Source organism: Notolabrus celidotus, chromosome 13 (genome assembly GCF_009762535.1).
Source record: "Notolabrus celidotus isolate fNotCel1 chromosome 13, fNotCel1.pri, whole genome shotgun sequence".
Classification (NCBI taxonomy): domain Eukaryota; kingdom Metazoa; phylum Chordata; class Actinopteri; order Labriformes; family Labridae; genus Notolabrus; species Notolabrus celidotus.
The window spans coordinates 12098918-12118504 of NC_048284.1; the positions used below are offsets into that span (position 1 = coordinate 12098918).

At 40.2% G+C, this 19587-nt stretch overlaps 1 protein-coding gene across 1 annotated transcript in view; it reads left to right on the forward strand.

The window, feature by feature from the left end:
* The window catches only part of syne1a (spectrin repeat containing, nuclear envelope 1a), a 202749-nt gene that overhangs the window by 40823 nt on the left and 142339 nt on the right, over positions 1-19587 (forward strand). Inside the window, exons 6-20 of the mRNA XM_034699221.1 lie at positions 1901-1993; positions 5388-5569; positions 5745-5941; positions 6388-6503; positions 8267-8374; positions 8801-8938; positions 9670-9834; positions 9967-10079; positions 10209-10377; positions 10617-10713; positions 13413-13618; positions 14092-14256; positions 15288-15440; positions 17095-17238; positions 17400-17573. Coding sequence (XP_034555112.1) covers positions 1901-1993; positions 5388-5569; positions 5745-5941; positions 6388-6503; positions 8267-8374; positions 8801-8938; positions 9670-9834; positions 9967-10079; positions 10209-10377; positions 10617-10713; positions 13413-13618; positions 14092-14256; positions 15288-15440; positions 17095-17238; positions 17400-17573 — 2220 coding nt within the window. The remainder of the gene's footprint in view (positions 1-1900; positions 1994-5387; positions 5570-5744; positions 5942-6387; positions 6504-8266; positions 8375-8800; positions 8939-9669; positions 9835-9966; positions 10080-10208; positions 10378-10616; positions 10714-13412; positions 13619-14091; positions 14257-15287; positions 15441-17094; positions 17239-17399; positions 17574-19587) is intronic.

Here is a 19587-nt window from a genome sequence, read left to right on the forward strand (position 1 = left end):
TAACACTTAAACCGTAGATGATGATTCCAAAAATGCAGAGAGCCCAATGTGATGTCGCAACAGGGCTTGCTTTGCCTGTCTAATGGCCAAAACCAAAAAAATTTAAACATAGAAACATTTCTTCAACACTGTGAGAGAGAGAAGTTTATTCATCAAAGATAAAATAAACTCAGTAAAAGCAGAATAGATTAAAATTACTAATAAGAGGGTGTGGATTCAGCCTAATGGTTAAGTTACACGCCTATATAGCAAGTAGCCCGGGTTTGATTCCATCTTGTGGCCCTCTTCCTGCATACTATTACCCCACTATCTCTCCTGGTTTCCTGCTCTATCCACTGTATCCTGTCCTCTCCTCTGAAATAAAGGCGTCAAAGCCCAAAAATATGACAGAAAAAACCCTGAATAAACTCTAAAAATAAGCTAGAACAAACTGTGGTTTAAAAAAAACAAATACAACAAACTATGTAATGAGTAGGTAGTAGTAGTTGTTGATGTGTTATTGCGCCATTTGGGAAATTGTGGTTTCATATTGGTACAAAACGAAGAAAAGCTGCCCCCTTTGAGATGCTAAAACTAATTTTACTGTAACCATACATTATTCATACAAACATAACTCCTATCTCATAGCTGTCTGCAGGGTTTATATAGTTATGAAATGCATAGAAAAATCATGGAATCTGAATGTGACATTTCCATGTATGGAGAAGTTTTGGAAAAATAAATTAACCCAGAAAGTTTTGGAAAAGTCCAGAGAATTTGTTTGATAAATACCTGTATAAAAGGCTAACATTTTACCTGTGTGTCAACAAAACTGGATTAAATGTTTACTTCGTATCAAACCCCAAAGCTTGTCATAAATTTGAGTTAAGATACTCTATTGTAAACTTTGTCATGGATATGTAGCTGGTTTTTCATGGACTTGCAGACGTTAAAGATAATTTATGGTGTTGAAAATTTGCCTCAAAGGAAAGGAAAAGTCCTGAACCTCTATCAGCGAAATATCTATGAACGCTGAATCTGTGTTGTCTTTATGTCGATGTAGTCAAAGCTTTAAACACATCCATTAACATTTCCATCTCCACGGCGCTGTGTCGAGCTGCAGGAGTAACCTGCTGTGGTTTCTAATATGAAGCTGATGTATTGCATGCATCCTTATCAGTTATATCCCACTCCGCCCTCGCCTGCCCTCACTCTCCTCCCTCCTTGTTCACATATATAGAGTTACTTGCTTTATTACCATATCATGACCTGTTGTGCTCCAGGGCCTCTGTAATATAACCCTCGGTGTGATAATATAGAATACTTCATCATATCAGTACATACAGCCTTTCCCTTTTCCTGCTCTTCTCCTTGCCTCTCTCGCTCCCTGCACCCCTCTTTCTCTCTCTCTGACCATCTCTGCTGGATATAATCCTCAGTGCCTGTGAAGTAGTGATAGATCTTTCCTCTCAGCCAACCACTCCAAGTTATCTCACCTCTGAGATGTTACAGTGGCTGCTATCTCACACCCAATGAGGCATCCTGCTTCAATCACACACATGTAGAGCACCTCTAAATGCACTCTCTCTCTTCTGCTGCTTTCTTCTTCTTCTTTTTATGCCCTCCAGTCAGCGTACAGAGGATCTCCGGTCAGTATTCATGACGTTACTGCACTTGTTTGTTTAGGAAATGGGATGGAGGGGGTCAGGATTATCTGCATCCTGTAGTCGTGAGGATTACACTCATGCTGTATATTGATCATTTTGTGTAAACACATGTAAGATACAGAGGTAAATTATTTGTACCAATCCTTATGCATGAAGTGTAAACACAGAAACAAGTATTTATTGAAACACAATCTCTGTATTTATGAGGTTCCGCTTTTAGACATTGACGTATGAATGTTGTGTTTTTGTTACAGATCAAACTAGTAAACATCAACTCCACAGACATCGTCGATGGACGGCCTTCAATTGTGTTGGGGTTGGTGTGGACCATCATCCTTTATTTCCAGGTAACTTCCCTCAAGTTAGTTTAATCCCAGAAAATATTTTGCACATTATCCCTGAGTTGAAAAAACCGATTAACCCTCTTGGTATGTTGCGGGTCAAATTGACCCATTTTAATTTCATAAATATTTTTTTAAATTGTTCAAAGTATTTTTTCGGTATGAAACTTCTTCTGCTTGGCTTAATTAGCGTAATCAACATATAAAATATTTCTAACCCCCCCCCCCCCCCTGCATCTTTATATTATGTCGACACTGTTCATGGGTCCATTTGACCCGGCAGTCAAAGTGGAGGCTAAAAGGGGTCAGAAGTTTCCAGTACTAATGGTTTCTTTGCAACTCTGTCCATTTTAGGCATTACAAATCTGGGCAGCATGAGATAGAAGAGGTGTCTCGTGTTAATTTATCAACATCACTTCATAAAAAACTAAATAAAACTCAACATGTAAATAAAATAAACAAAAAACCTATGTCATGTTAAACTATTGTATTAATATTTAGGTCTCTCCAATGTACATTTAAAAAAGTTTTAACATTATTTTCACAAAAAACGAGTGAGTTATCCTCATTGAACCATGATCTGTGAGGATTAAAGAACACCATTGCACTAAATATTGATTTAAATGGTTAGTAATTGAGTTAATAATGACATAAAAAAAAGTGTTTATCAGGTTTCTTTGGGGTTCTGACACTTTTGGATAATTAAATATGCCCCGGGTCAAATTGACCAGGAACATTATTGCTGTTCCAGAGAAACGAACATAACAGGAGGGTTAACATAAGTAATAAGCCCAAAAAGGGAGATCAATCTGATTCCAACTGAATTCTATGCTGTGAACATGGCTGCTAATAGTTCAACAAGAAATCAGCAAATACCAAAATTGGTTTAGAGTTGTAAACTTGCATGACTCCATATTTTTGTGCCTGCTTGCAAAAAGCTTTACAGTGTGTACCAAGGAGGAATTTAAGACTTGAGAAATCCATCTTGGAGAGCATCCTCACAGAAAATGAGAAGTTGCTACCTCAGGCTTTTCAGACATGCACGGATCAACAAAAACTCAATCTCAATCCTGCAGTCTCTTAGCAACATCAGCACATGCAGAAGTCTGCTACTCCAGCAAACATTCTCAAATTAAATAAAGGAAATATACAACAGAGGAAAATTAACTTATCCACTCACTGACATATTGATGTGTTTCATTTCCTGGGATGTTTATGGATTGTTTGGAGTAGATTGTTGGCAGACTCGAGTTAGTGGCAGAAGAAAGGAAACAGAGGAAGATTAAGTCTGCAAAGCAATAAATCTTCAACTACTGACCAAGTGGCCGGGCTGAAGACTGATAATGTATTTTTGATTGATGATATCATCGAGGCTGGAGGGTTTTAAATATGTCATCATTTGTCAACTGAATGGCGATTCGGTAGAATCAGAGCTGCAGACAATGGAGTGTTTAAAGGTGTAACTTTAGCATCTATATACTGTGTCCTTTAGACCTCTGCCTTCTCACCCCAACACTTTCAACTTCACATTGTGGAAATGCAGCTCAGACCACAACTCTGATGAACTCATCTTGAATATTAACATTTAATTTCAATCAGGAGAGACACAATTTGAAGATTAAATGTTATTTATTACAACTTAATGAATATTGAAACTTGACAGAAATCTTTGGTGTAAGGACTCTATGGGGATAATTTTGTGAGCGTAGAATGTGTGAATTTGGCAGCTGAAGAATTTCCCCTAGAGTCCAGACACTGGTGGTGGTGGTTGATGAAGTCCAGGAATTGAAGACCTGCAGAGACCAGGTGGAGATGGGGAGGTGGAGGGTTGCGCACCATCAGTGCAAGAAGGAACTAGCTGAAGTGAGGGACACATTTAAAAAGACAGCAGAAAGTTGATAGGCTGACGATAAGGGCGTGCCACTAAGCTATTGCATGACAGCCACCGCTGATTAACCAATGACAGCTCCGGAGCATGCAACTGGAAGCGGGTGAGCTATTGAACGAGGGAGAGGAGAGTTAAACAACTGCTGTGATTGCTTTTATAGTCTTCCTGTCTGAACTTTCGCTAGAGCTACATTTATATGGACCCATCAAAGTGAAATGATAAATCAAATTTGAAGCCTTTTGCTCAAAAAGTTGCATTTTTATATGTGCAGCATAATGGTGCTGCATCAGCTGTACAAACCAACTAACCAAAAAGACTATTGTTAGAGCCATAATTGTATGCATGCATTGTGTGCAGAATGTTTGATTTGTTGTACCTCCTTGTTGACACAGTAGGTGGCATGTGTACTAGGATGAGGTAATCACTGGCAGGTGAGCTGCTTACAGAGGGGAAGCACACAGGTTTCTTGAACGTTGCTGCGTGGCTTACTATTGAGCCTGTTGATTATCATGTAAGTTATTAATGGATATAAGCGCTGGTAGATTGACAGAGGCTTTATTGTGAAATAGACTGTATGATTGTATATAAACCAGTTTGAGTATGACTGCACAGAGAGTAGGCTGGATCATTCATTAAACCCACAAAGGGAAACAAAGTCAATTAAGTGATTCCCGGTATTGCAGCCCCTCAGTGGTTTATAGGTATGTTTTGTTTTGACAAAATCAAGTCACACAACTATTATAAAGGGTAAGATGTAACAGTAATTTGGCTCATGATTACCCTCTGTCATCAAGGTTTGGTTCTCAAGCAGCTTGTAAGTTTGTCAGTGGGATTATAAAGAAATACTGGCATGGTATATTTATAAAGATGGTAAAAGAGAGAAAGGGCCAAATAGAATGTGGACCAGACCTAATCAGATGAAACATTTTGGGGCTCTCGTCCAAGAAATTCAAAAATCTGCTCCACAGCGCCCCCTAAAGGGTTAAAAAAATGGGTAAAATGCCCCTCCCCATAGAGGTTTTTTTGAGCTACGTGCACCCTTTCGGACATGCTCATTCGGGGTATCAGGACGCACAAAAAAGCCTCTTGCACCCATATCCTAAAACCAACAGGGAGTCTTATTAGGGCCCGAGCACTGAAACACAGTGGCGGCGAGGTCCTATTGTATCCCAAAGGATTGCTAGGATTCTTCAGCCTCTTCAAAGCCACATTTGCATGCTTCAATGTGGACCAAAACTCACCAAAGTGTGTCCCAAAGTCAGTCATGGTGTAAAATTTAGGAATTCATTGCTTTTGTGACAATATTGCTCCATGGCGCCCCCTAATGACTTAAAAGGCCAGCCCCTCAAAGCTACTTTCACCTACATACTTGGAATTCTTTTTGCATACCTACCATCCCAAGACCTACAAAAAGGTCCCTGGGCGTCATTGTGAAATCCCAACAGGTGTTCCCTCCATTGTGGTCAATAAATAAAAAGGGTACATTATTTTCCCGCTCTCTTTTCTTGTTAGATTGAAGAACTTACCAGTAGCCTACCAGCACTTCAGACCTTATCCAGCAGCACTTCTTCACTGGACAGCTCCACCAGCAGCACTGAGACAACCAGCCCACCTGTCAAAAGAAAACCCCTCCCACCTTCACAGGGCGGAGCCAGGAAGGCCTTACTGAGATGGGTCCAGCACACAGCCACCAAGTATGCAGCCTTTTTTTTTTACATGTTAACTGTTTTTCTCTTCAAGTGAAAATATGAGAAACACCTCACAGATTTACAAACCAATTGTAAGAAATAAGGAACTTTTAATCCTCTTAATGCCAGTGTGCTTTCTTCTTCTTCTTCTGCATTCACTATCTTGTTCTGTTGTTTTTAGACGTCTGGGGATTGAGGTGAAAGACTTCGGCCCCAGTTGGCGCACAGGGCTTGCATTCTTTGCAGTCATCAACGCCCTTCGGCCAAATGTAGTAGACATGGAGCGCGTATGGGGGAGGCCCAATCAGGAAAATCTGCAGGAAGCCTTCTTATTGGCTGAGAAAGAGCTCGGCATTCCCCAGCTTCTCGACCCAGAGGGTAAATGATGTGATTTCATAGAAACTTTGTCATTAAGATGAGGAAACCTGATCTGATCTGAACAGGTCTTGGTTGAAATAAGAACCAGCATCAAATCAGCTCTGCAATAGAGCTGTTTTCTATTCAGGATAAGTCTGTAGATATCTATGACAGGATCAGATGTGCACCTCGGTGTCACTTCCAAACACCATCTGTGCCCCTTCACGCCTGCCCTTCACAATGAACCCTGACAAATCATGCTTGACATCAGTATAATTAAGGCCCTTTAAGCCATGCGATGCAGCATGGTGGAACCTCCTAACAAAACTTGGACTCTGATCTGAAGTGCTGAAGGTTGTTCTCACTCAAGGTGCCAATTTGGTGTCTCTGAAAGGATGTTTCTATAGATTCTACTTGCTTTAACTGGATATGACTTCCAATTTACATTAATTTCCCTCTCTCTCTAGATGTCGATGTAGACAAGCCGGATGAGAAATCCATTATGACATACGTAGCCCAGTTCCTGAAGCATCACCCCGACCGAAAGCAGAGTGATTCAGATGGACAGCACGAAGAAGAAGAGGTAACCAGCTGTCAGATGTGTCTCAGTCTAGATTCCCCATTAACACCATCTTCTCTCTTTATGTCTCTTTGTGTGTTTTGTGTCTCTCTGATGTCGCAGTTAATGTTTAACACTTTAATGATATATATTCAGACAGAGTTTAGTCTTGTTTTGTAACTGTTAAAGTGAGGTGTGAACAACTGGGCCTATTTAGATATTATCTGAAGCTTGTTTTAATGTCAGAGCAGTTATTAGACTTAATTTACTCATTTTCCTTTAGGCTTTTAAGTTTGCACTGATGCAGTACCTCCTCCTTATGTGACATTTAAAGTAGGTTAGAACACACAGTACTTTCTTTAGATCTGGTAGAGTCTTGCCTGTGATGTCTTTCCTTGTTGCACATCTCTCTCCTCGTTTCTGTCTTTGTCTCTCTCTCTCTCTCTCTCTTTGGTGTTTTTGTGTGGTGTCTGCTTTCCTGTGGTTGTTGTTGCTGACCTACAGCATGGTCTTGCCCCTCGCGATATAGAGGAAATGTTGGAGGTAGGTTATGTAGTAACTTTAAAGGTCCCAGGGGCAGGTTTTCCATCATTTCCCGCCGCTCAATGCAATAAGCATCCATGCACGTTCATGGTTTCCATATAAATTTGATTAATGCTTATTTGTTCAGCTTCTTCTATTGGATTACAGCATCATGGCCTACTTAACAGTGTACGGATGAGATTAAATATTGTTTTTCCGTGTCAAAATAGAGCCTACATGCTGATATTAGCTCTTTATTGTACCTGATGTGATATTCCTGCCTCAGGGGTTTCTGAGCTGATAACAAAAGGAAGTCCGGCATAATAAGACGTGATATTACCATTTATTAACGTTACCACCTAGCGCTATGGCTCCTGGTTCCATTAGCATGACAATGAAAGCCTCTGGCGTCAGCAGCGTGCATTGATACAGCGTACTTGATGGAAAGCTTGTGAATAGAGGTTTTTAAGGTTAACAGGAGCGGTGTTGTGTTGTTCGGCTGTCTGTGTTTTTGTTGTTTTACACGCTCGATGATGCTTCTGTGGTTGTTGTGTTTCACTCCTGCTTTGTCCTGTGTTGACATTTCCCAAACACTCGCTAATGTTTATCCTGAATATTCAGTTTTACTGAATGGAGTTAAATTGGCTCTTTTGTGTTCACATAAAAAAACAACAAAGTGTGTTTTTCTAAAAAATAACTGATAATGATTGAACACTTCCTGTGAAATGATTTACACAAGCTTTGGTGAGTTTAACATAATGGATGAAAGTCTCCTTCACTTTAATCTGTTTTAATGTCTTCTGCTGTCATAGAGAATAAAGTTTGATATCCCTACAGGAGCTAATGTGAAGTGATAATTCTCAAAGACGGCGGAGTGAACAGCGCTCAAACTGAATAGACCGTCTCACAAGCTTTTCAGCGGCATAATATTGTCGTCATGGTAACTTAAAATCCATGGAAATGTTAGTAGGGGGTCTTAGTCAAAGTACGCTGTTTAAGCTGAGTGTTTTTGGCAGCTGTGGGTTTTTGACGTTTTGTCCTACAGGGAGACCCGGGGAGGATTAGGGAAACACATGTTTAACAGCACATGTCCTCTCTGTCACCCTCCGTCCTGTCACCCACCCCGCCATCATCTCTCCTGGTTTATCACCTTCTTGTATCTGTTTTTCCCTTTCTTGCTTTTTATTTCTCCATTCCTCTTCCTCCTCATCTGTCCATCTCTCCATTTTCACCCTGCCACCCCTTGCACCATCGTGGCCTCCCAGAGAGAGCAGCGAAAGAGCCTGAGGGAGCTCAAAATGTGGCTCGACCAGCTGGAAAGAGACGCAACACAGGCCCAGGAGACGGAGGGCAATCTCGCTCAACAGTACCAGGTTAGTGGGTCTGTGCGTGTGTCTGTGCGTGTGTGTGTGTGTGCACAGCTTAAACTGGGCACACTGGGCACAGACGCTCCTATTATTAGCTTAATCAGTTGCATTACACTGTGGGGATCAGACAGCAGCAGTCATATTTTCAGTCAATCTGGCTTATTCCACCAAGCCTGGGGATACTTTCCATATTCAGCAGCATGTGGGATATCCCCGGTTTTCTCAGCACATTATTCAGACGACTCTGGGAATCATAAATCAGAGGGAGGGACATTATTCAGAGGCAATTGGCAGCCGATCTTATGAATCAAAGGAGTGTGTGACCCCCAGAGATGACTTTATAATGTCTGTATATTAAACCGTCCTCACATTTTTCAGACATGTTATTATACACATGACAGTAAACAGATAGCACTCCTTCTTTTTTTACAGTTGTTCAAGAGCTTTCGTGTCCAGCTGGAGATGAGGCGGAAGCAGGTGGAGGGGGCTTTACAGTCCACACAGAAGGATGGGATACTCACTGTGGATCAGGCTCTGGTCAAACAGGCTTGGGAAAGACTCTCTAAAAGGGTGAGAATAAAAGATAGATTCTCAGGCAAGGCAAGGCAAGGCAAGGCTCCTTTATTTGGAAAGCGCATTTCATACACAAGGGCAACTCAATGTACTTTACATTAAAATATTAAAAGCATTGGAAACATTCAGACAAGCATAAAACAGAAAAGGAAAGGAAAATTAGAAATATATTACAAATACAATTAAAATTTACATTTAAAGTGAGTTAAAATCAGCTAAGATAGGAAGGCTTAATCTTTGATTAAGACTTAACGTGACTGTCAGAGACTCATTTGAGGTTGTAGTTTGATTGCATTTGTCTTCTCTGATCCAATTTTTTTTTTTAATTTAAGACACAGACTGAGGAAGCCAAAGCAATCCATACAAATTAGCTATGCAGCATATTTTGTGATTTTATGATTGCCTGTATTGATTGTAATCGTATCTGAGGTTAATTTGTTTTCTCTATTTCCCCCCCAAAAAAATTGTGCTGGACAATCACAACATCTTCTTCTGTTTCAGATTCAGATTCAGATTCAGACTCAGACAACTTTATTGATCCCAAGAAGCGCAATTCATGTATAGCTTACCATACAACATTTAACATCTACAACACATCCATCATATATACATGCTACAAGTCACAAGTCAAGCACTGTTTCTGTACATGGGACCAGAGGGTCTGTGGAGGACAGCAATAAGTTAATGTAATAAATAATCATAATCATCATCTGTGTTCCTGATTCCAGCTCTTGGACTGGCATCTCCACCTGGACAGGTCTCTGCCTACACCTCTGGATACGGTCGGGGCGTGGCTGCATGAGGCCGAAGATGCCTTACGACATGAGATTGTCGTCCAGCAGGCTCATGATGCCACAGCCAACACGGTCCACAGAGCTCTGGAGCAGCACAAGGTTAGCACAAAATACCACAGCGTGTAATACAAATGCATTTGAAGAAGTTTTGAAAATTTGTCAGTTTCGTCTGGACAAGTTTTTTGTTTGTTTTTCCTGTGTTGACATGCTGTGTGTGTTTGCACTCTTCAGGATGTGTTAAAGAGCTTGGAAAGTCACCAGCAGGTTTTTCAGAGGATCCATAAAGACAGAAGTGTTGATGGAGTCCCTGTTCCCCCGGACCAGCTGCAAGACATGGCTGAGAGGTACAAGGAACTCATCTTATTGTTTGTATCTGAAGTTATATTGTGATGCATACTGATGTTTTTAAAATTACCTCACTTTGCTGTATTTCAAATTCTCTGATGTCCTGTGTAAACTCTTGTCTTTTGTAGGATGAACTTCGTCTCCACCTCTTCAAGCATTCACCTGGCCAGAATGGAATACCTGGAGAACCAACACCACATGCAGGCCTTCCTCACTCTAACTGAGGCCAAGCTCAAATCCTGGATCATTAAATATGGCCGACAGGAGTCTGTGGAAGTGATGCTCCACAACTATGTTGTAAGCTCAGTAGCCAGCTCTGTAATCTGTTGGGCTCCTGCTGAATGCAGATTATAAAAGCCAGGAAAAAATGTTTTCATGGTGGTTCATGCAAAAGTATAGCCGGGTTAAAGCCCCATGGTCATTAAAACAACTGTCTGCTCATTACATAACTAATAGTTTGATTGAAGCATATCTTTGATGATTTTCTTTTCATTGTCACATCACTTGTGCTAATATTTTCATCCTGTCTTCATCAGTCGTTCGTGGAGAAGCAGCATTTCTTTGAAAGATACGAGGCATTGTTCCAGTCGCTGAAACGGGCTGCTGAGGCTTATGTGAATGCCGACAGCTCAGGTGAGAGGTTAAGATGTTCACAGTCAGCTGATGTTATGATATATATATATGAGATAATTTACATTAAAGGTTCAAATATCATCTTGTTGTATTGAAAACATACGATATGGACATTTGCTTTGTTATTGTTGTCAAATAATGGCAGGCTAGGTGTAACTGAAAGAATACTAAAAATCCTTTGATGCATAAAGTAGTGGTTGGCTGTAAGGCTCTTTTAAAGCTGCTTTTATGTTAAATTGAGTGGCACCAAATGTCTTTAAAATGCCCACATATCTCAGCTTTATTCTGGATTGTCACACACTTTAAAAACAAAGGTTTTCTCTCTACCAGTGCAATTTTCCTCTGTCTGGTTTTACAGCCTGGTAGAAGGGGCGAGTCTGCAGGCTACAGCTAAATGAGGTTCCTCCACTCGCTGCTCTCAGTGGGGAATACGACCCCATTTGCGAGTTAGGGGCTGCTCCACTTCTGCAGGTCTCTGGGCGCTATCAGAACTAGCTTGTTGGTTTCATTAAGTTTCAGGGTTGTGCAGCTTTAGGGTATGCAGAGCAGTGTTAGTGAGGTGTGGAGAGAAAATCAGGACATTTGAGGCTTGATTGGTCGACCCAACAATTAAAGAGACCCCCTCCGTCATCATCCCTACATGAGTTTTCTCTGATAGTTAGCACCTTGGTTCTGATTGGCTGGTTGAGAGAAAATTTAGATCTTTGTTTTAAGTCCCTGTGTGGGGTTAAAGCAAACTGAGCGAGACGAGGAGCTCCAGAACTTTGATTTACTTTTTAAAGGCACACTGCCTCCTGATTAATGTGTATCTGAAACTGAATCATTGTTTGTGCTGGACTCATTTATTAACACCACACAGCTGACAGCAGATTGTGGTTCAGGCCTTGTGAGACCAGAGAGTTTTTACTAATAAAATGGAGCACACAAGTGAGGACACTGCATCTCCCTGTAGAGAGAGTTTTTCAGGTCAGAGGCTCGTCCGCAAAGGCATGCATCTCAGTCAGCCCACGTTGAGGACTACAGCCTCTGCACATGGGGTGCTCGACTTACCACTTGGCCAAGGCAGCACCCGATACATAGAGTTTTCTAAAATTAGCTTACATGAGAAAGTTATTCTGCAGCTTCTTAATGCATGCATCATCCATTTGATTATTTATTTGATAGGTGAATTGATTGTTGTGACTTTATTATTGGGCAAAAGTCTGAAATTGATTTTGTATCAAAGTAGCCCCATTTGCAGCAAAACAACTGAAGACAAAATGCAGAGATAGCTACATCTGACATAACATTTAAACATCAAACACAGGATTCTAGGCTCTTAAACAAACCGTACAGGATTAAGTTGTCTATCCTGCTTGATTGTGTGGACTGTATAAAGCGTTGTATGGCAGAGAATTACATTCAGGTCAATTCAGATAAGACTGAAGTTCTTATCTCAGCTCCTAACCATGTTGTTCCAGAGGTGAAGAGAAGCCTTGGGTTTTTGTTCTCTGCTGTTAAACCTGCCCTACGCAATCTAGGGGTCCAAATGGGCCAGGCCCTTAGCCTAGACCAGCTTGTGATTAGTTTGGTTCGTTCTTCTTTTTATCACTTAAGAAATATCGCCAAACTCAGACCTTTTGTGTCCACAGCTGAGCTGGAAATGATTATACATGCTTTTGTGTCATCTCGCCTGGATTATTGTAATTCTCTCTTTACATGTCTTAGCAATGCATCCTTGAACTGCCTACAAGTGATCCAAAATGCTGCTGCTAAACTGTTGACCAAATCATCTAGGAGATCTCATGTTACACCGATCCTCATATCTTTGCACTGGCTTCCAGTTAAATGTAGGATCCAGTTTAAAACTCTTGTTGTTGTGTACAGATCACTCAATGGTCAGGCTTCAGTCTACATTAGGGAGCTGCTGAAGCTTTATAACTCCAGCACGACTCTGAGGTCCTCTGATCAGGGTTTATTGGTTGTGCCTCGTACCAGGTTAAAAACTAAAGGAGACTGTGCTTTCCAGGTTGTTGGTCCTAAACTCTGGTACAGTCTCCCTCTGGAACTGAGAACTGTGGACACTGTTGACAGGTTCAAAAAGCAGTTGAAGGCCTATCTGTTTAGACTTGCCTTTGTTTAATCTGTCTGTTTTTATGTCATGTTTCGTATGTATTTGCAATCTCTGTTTTGCCTTTTAATGTTTTTCTATTGTTGTTGTTGTAAAGCACCATGTAACCTCTGTTCTATAAATAAATCTTACTTACTACTTACATTTTATGTGGGATTAAGCTCCATAGGTAATGTTAGGGATAGACTGGTGTACAAAAAAGTGTTTAAGCCTTACCTTATTAAAAATGGACTCTTACATGGTATCTCAGGTTTGGATGTAATGATTTGCAGTCACTGTTCAAAAAGTGGATGTGTGGTTTGGGCTCGGAGACAGTTTTGTTTTCCCGTCAGTTTTTTATCAGTTCATTGTGTTGATTAAACCCAACAAAATCCTTATAATAAACAAATTGTAAAAACGTTCTGTTAATATCCAAGACAAGTATGTGTGTGATATGACTTATAAACACTTCTTACTGTGAGTGGTCTTGTTATCAGCAGCAGTAAGAAGAGTATTTGAGGTTGTATCAGTGAGTCTTGTTGAGGCATTGCTGCTGTGTCATTGTTGATGTTGTTCATCTCATTAAAGTTGCTCTCTCTCTCTCCTTCAGTGGACGAGGGCGAAATGGGAGTGCGCAGGTTCATGCGTGAGGTGGTGACCCAGTGGAGGAGTCTGTCCATGGAGGTGCGCAGTGTGAGGAGCATGCTGGAGGAGGTGCTGTGTAATTGGGAGAGGTACAGCTCCACTGTGGCCTCCCTGCAGGCCTGGCTGGAGGACGCAGAAGACGCTCTGGGTCAGACAGAAAACACCAAACGGGTGAGAAGACGTGACTCCTGTTATTGTTGAGAACATTTACTCTTATCTCAGAGCGATTAAGAATCCCCTCAGATGTGTTTATTTGATGGGCTGCCTCCAAGTAAGACAAATCAAATCTACGTCAGCCTAATTTCAAGCATTCAGTCTTTTAAGTGGCATCCTATTAGCAGTCTCCACTCGAGTATCAAATGATCTCCTTGACTTACAACAAGCCACTGAGGATACACCGATTGTCACATTACCATGGTTACCCCAGATTCACACCCCACCAAGGATTAGACGGCTAATTACCCTAGTTTTTTTTATTGTCCCCTCTTTGTTTCTATCTTTGAATACCGTTCTTTGTTTCTTTTTGAGCCGCTGTCTTTGTTTCTGAAACTCATTCTTTGAGTATTTCTTTGTTTCTGTTGATTTCTTTGTTTCTTTGTTGTTTTGTTTTATCCGTCTTATCAACGAGTCTGTCTCTCTTTCAGGAGTTTTTCAGGAATCTCAGCCACTGGATGGATCAACATGCAGCCATGAATGACGCAGGGAATTTTCTCATTGAAACATGTGACGAGACCATGTCGCTTGAACTCAAACAGCAGCTTCTTCTGTTGAATGGACGATGGAGAGACCTCTTCCTCAAAGTCAAACAAGTAAAGAAAAACACCTTGAAAATACCCCCAAAATCCATGCAGTATGTGCTAGAGTTGGATTAACCTATATTTCCATTTAGTTGTTGTATTTTTAGCTAATTTAGTCATTAAACCTCCTGTTATGTTGCGGGTCAAATTTACCCTTTTTAAAGTCTATTTTAGCCAAACTAGCTAAATACAGCATAAAAATCTGGGCAGCATGTGACAGAAGAGGTGTCGTGTTAATGTATAAACATCACTTCATTAAAAAATCTAAATATAAAATAAAATAAACAAAAAAATCTTTGTCATGTAAAACTATTGTATTTATATTTAGGGCTTTCCAATGTACATTAAAAGACGTTTTAACATTGATTTTAATGAAAAACGTGTGAGTTATCCTTATTGAACCATTATCTGTGAGAATTGAAGATCATTCTTTAATTCTCTCCAGTAATGGAGTTAAAAATTAGATTTAAAAAAAATGTGTATTGAGATATTTTGGGGTTCTGACACTTTTGGATAATTGAATATATGCCCCGGTATAATTGACCCAGGCACATTATTGCTGTTCCAGAGAAATTAACGTAACAGGAGGGTTGAAAAAGGAAACAGGTGGAATTCATTACAATATTTGATTTATATAGCTGAATATTAAAGTTTACAAAGCAAAAATCAGGATATTTATTTGGCAATAAAACCCTAAACAATAAATCCCCTGAAAATGGTACAGTTGGCATAAAGTTGAAACAAGAAGAAAAAGACAAAACAAATGCAGAAGAAATACTAAAGAGTGAAAGAGAGAAGAGGTAGAGTTAAGAAAAAAATATAAAAAATGTAGCAATTAATACACAAATAAAAAGAATACAAGAAATCAAAATACAACATCACTAAAAAGGAAGATCATAAGTTGTTCCCAGACTAACAGACCATCATTGCAAAAGCATGTTTGAGATTCAAGCCAGGGTTTATGAACAGCCCTCAGTTTCCCTCATTTTACATCTCTAAGTGAAATCAATGCTAATGTTTAAATGATTCCTCCCTTGCTGCAGTATGCCCACGTAGACGAGCTGGAGAAGTGGAGAAAGGATAATTTAAAGGCTGTGACGACACTTAGAGAGCTCCTGGACACGGCGGAGGCCAAGCTCAACGCTCCGGTTCAGGTGTCCTTCCTCAATGCTCGAGTCTTTCTGCAGGACGTGGAGGTGAGAGAAGCTCCAAGTTACAGCAGCTTTCTTTTTTTGTGGTAGTCATCAGTATACAGTAAATCAAGAGTCAGATTAGATAAGTGATTAAGTTTCATCTCTAACCAGCTGATTCAACAGCAAGCTTACACTCCAGAACTGATCAGTGTCCACTACAGTCAATGCTCGTGTTTCCACTGAAAAGCGTCTTAGCTACGTCCCGAAAGTGTCCGTCCATTCTGCCCAGCTAAAGATACATGACTAGTCTATTATCGGAGTCAAGCTGAACAGAGCAAATCAGACAGGAAGTCAGACTTCAGCGTGTAGCCTCTGGTCAATTTCAAAATAAAACATCATGCATGGACCCCTGGCTGTATATCAGATCATATAGATATAAACAACCACAAACCTTTGATCCATGCTGATCACAAGTGAGTTTTAGCTATTCAGTTTGTTAAGTATGCTGTCCTACTTTCCCGTAGCAGGACTTAATTACAAACATCTAGCTTATTTAAACCTGAGAAAAAAAAAATCTTTCTTTTTGTAGGCCACTCATCCAGGGTAGAATAATTAAAATCATGGAATGATATCCAAATAAACGATACATCAACCTAAGAAAGGCAAAGTAATCTGTTGTTAGTATGTTGTTTTTTGTATACGTTATTCATATTGTATGATATTATAGAGTTCTCACAATATTTTGTAATCTCACATGTCTAGCTCCTTTAAACTGCGCCAAACTCAGTTAAATCATGTTAAATCTTGACATTGAGAATACTTGTAGATTTGGCTTTGGGACCATAGACTGTATAAAATATGGACGTAGTATCCGTGGCGTCACCCATCTGTTTCTGAAGCGCTGTTTTGAGGCCAATCGTCGGCAGGAGCCATATTGGTGCTGTCGAGCTATTGTGACGTAAAGAGGCGGGCTTTGAGCCTCCTAGCCAATAGCTACAGTGTTCCCGCCTGTCAATCAAGTCAGCTGTGACTCTCATTGGAAGACTCGTAATCTTAATATCTTCAAAAGTTGCCGCATTAGAAAAAAATTCACCCCCCATACAGTGTGTGCCGATCGAGAAATGAGCTATCCAGACTACACTCGTCTTTTGTACCAGGCTGTAAACATGTTTATTTCTGCTGTAAAGATCGGCTTTTTTGAATTGGTGTGTATGTGGTTTCCCGTACTTCCGGAGCCAGCCTCAAGAGTTTTGTTTGGGCCACATTAAAAAAGGGAGGAATATTATGTGAAAGGAAAAGAAGGCAAGCCCACACACTCACTCAGTACCACAAACATGTTTGTAATCACATCATTTTGAGGCTGTGCTCTTCATCGGGTGATTGTTTTGAAAACTGTTTTATAGTTTCAAATCCATCACCTGATGAGAAGCATTGCCTTAAAATGTTGTGCCTGTGAAACCTTTTGTGGTGTTGAGTGAGTGAGTGAGCGGCCGTGTCTCCTTGTCTCCATTTCTCACCTGCCGTTCTTTAATATACCTGCCTCAGCGTGATGTGTTTAACTACTATTTCTCAAATTTAACTGGCAGAGGATCTGTGTGTTAAATCAGCGTGAGTGCTGCAGACAGCCATGTCACAGACAGTTTTTTTGCAGTTTGGATAAAAGTGTATTCGGTTTAAGATTCTCACGATGACCCTTTGCTTCCACATCTCATCTCAGAATACCAAGCAAAAGGTTGTTGCTATGGAGACACAGTACAAGCTGGCTGCCCGCAGTGCTCAGCTTCTTGCCAAGGATGCGCCACAGGATGAGGCTGCCAGGGTCATGGCAACTATGGCAACAGCTAAAAGTCAGCTGAGTAAGGTAGTCATCATTTACATCTGGAATATAAAAGTGGTGTTAAGTCTCAAGCCTGTCTTTAAGAGTAACAAATTAACTTTGTGCCTGAGTCATTTTTAATGCTCTGGACTCATTGATGTCTCTTTTTTTGTCACTGTTTAATGGCACATATGATTTGTCACCAGGTGAGAGAGCGGTGTCCCTCCCTGGTGAGGGAGTGTCATGTTCTTCTGCCGCTGTTGGAGGAGATGGAGAAACACATCACCGTATTTTACCAAGCCCTGGAGCGGGCCAGTCGCATAACAGCCGCCAGAGACCAGGACACACAGAGCCAGAGCCAACACAAACAGAAGTGGCAGGTTAGATACTGCAATGATCCGCATCACACTACGAGGGGACTGTGTTATTCCACTTAGAAAAAGTGCTTTTAGTGAATCAGCCTTCTCCATCAGAGCATCACGAGAATGGAACAACATACCAACCTCTATCAGAGAGCTCAACACATACCTGTCATTTAGTTTTCATTTGAAGCAGCGGCTCATAAGCAACCAAATCTGTCAGCACTAAACACATCTCCCCCTGCTGCTGCCATCTTGTGTCGGCCATCTGTGAATTTGTCCTGTGTTTTTTTCCTTAACATACTGTTGCCTGTTTTTGTTGTCTATTCGTTGTGCTCACCTGTCGCTCAGTCTATACGTTGCCTCATTTGATCTGCATGCAGCTAGTTTAATGATTGATAGTCACTGCCAGATGCAAATATGTACAGCACTGTTAAATGTTGTCCTGTTTTGTCTGCATGTGTCTTCTTTAACATTTCCTCATTGCTGCTTCCTGATTGTCTTGCTCCATGTATTTTATGTCCATGGACACTGTCTCCAAAACTGTCATATTATGTCCTTATGTAGCTTTTAGTCATTTTTAATCATATGGTGCTATTTGTACTTTTCTTTTCTTCTCTTTTTTGTTTGTTTGTTTGTTTGTTTGTATGTTTGTATTTTGGTTTCTCCTCTACCTTCTTATTTTGATCATATTTTACTCAATTTTATCCTTGTTTAATGATGATCTTTTTATGGAGCCTTTTTAACATCTGGCAAGGGACTACGGATGTAAACTAGCCTTTTGGCTAACTCTGGCATATTTACAGAAATGTTAATTAATATGCATGGTTCTTTTAAATAATAAATAAATGATGTTTTTTTTTAGAGTGATGTCCACATCTTTAACGTTTTAGTCATTGTTTTGCAGTTTTATAGTATAATTTATGTATCCCTTGGAAACTTCAGTTTCAATTAGTAGTTTTCTGTTCTTTTTGTAACAATCTTTTTATTGGGTTTTGCTTTTAACAGAGGGTGGAATCAAAATGAATGTAGAATAATGCAGTACATAGATACAAAAAGACAGCCCCTGAGCAATGAAAAGTAGGCTTGACTTATGTCAGTTGTCAGTTTTTGTGTTTCTATTTGGACAGTGTAGAGGAGTTACAGATTCTGTCTCCAAGAATAATAGAAAATCACTCCAGACTTTTTTTTTAGACTCTCCATGATTGCCCCTGAAGTTGTACATTATCATCTCATTTGGTATACATGATGCTAATTCATTAATCCATCTCTTTGTTGTAGGAGGTTGTTCGTCTTTCCACTGCATGGCTCTACATTTATTGGCTATGATATGGCTGATTTTAATACATTTACTTTTGTATCTACTGATGTTTTTTCCACATGCATCACCCAGGAATCTTAATGCCTGTGATGTTGTTGAGCGGTGCCATTATAAATGTCCAATATGAGCTAAGACATGGGCAGGCCCAGAACATGTGCACCAGTATTCCTATTCTCGTTTTGCACCTCGGGCAGAATGGGGAGTATTCTGGCTTCATCCTGATTAACCTTTCTGGAGTAAGATATACTCTATGAATGAGATTGTACTGAGTAACTTTATGTCTAGTATTAAAGGAGAAGCGTTGACTGCCAGAGCAGATTGCCTCCCATTCATCTTCTTTAAAGTTACTCTTTAAGTCATCTTCCCACTTGAGTTTTAGTCCTAGTCTTTCCCATCCAATGAGTTGCGATAATCCTGAATAAATATTGCTACCTGTTTGCCACGTATAAGTTTGTCTAGAGGTGGGACTTCTAAAGACTGTGGTTGACTTGGTTGTACCATCTTAATGAAATGGTATTTAAAAAAAGTGTGTACTTCATTAGTAGTTGAGATCAGTTTGATTAAACTGGGACTTCTTTAATGTCTGTCTGATCCCTCGTGCAGTTTGTTACTTTAACTTTGAGTGAACTCAGTCAGAATAAAAAGTGGCAATATTTAGAAGAATGAGATTCAGAGAGTTCAAAAGTGACAGTTTCCTTATAAGTCATGTGCCCT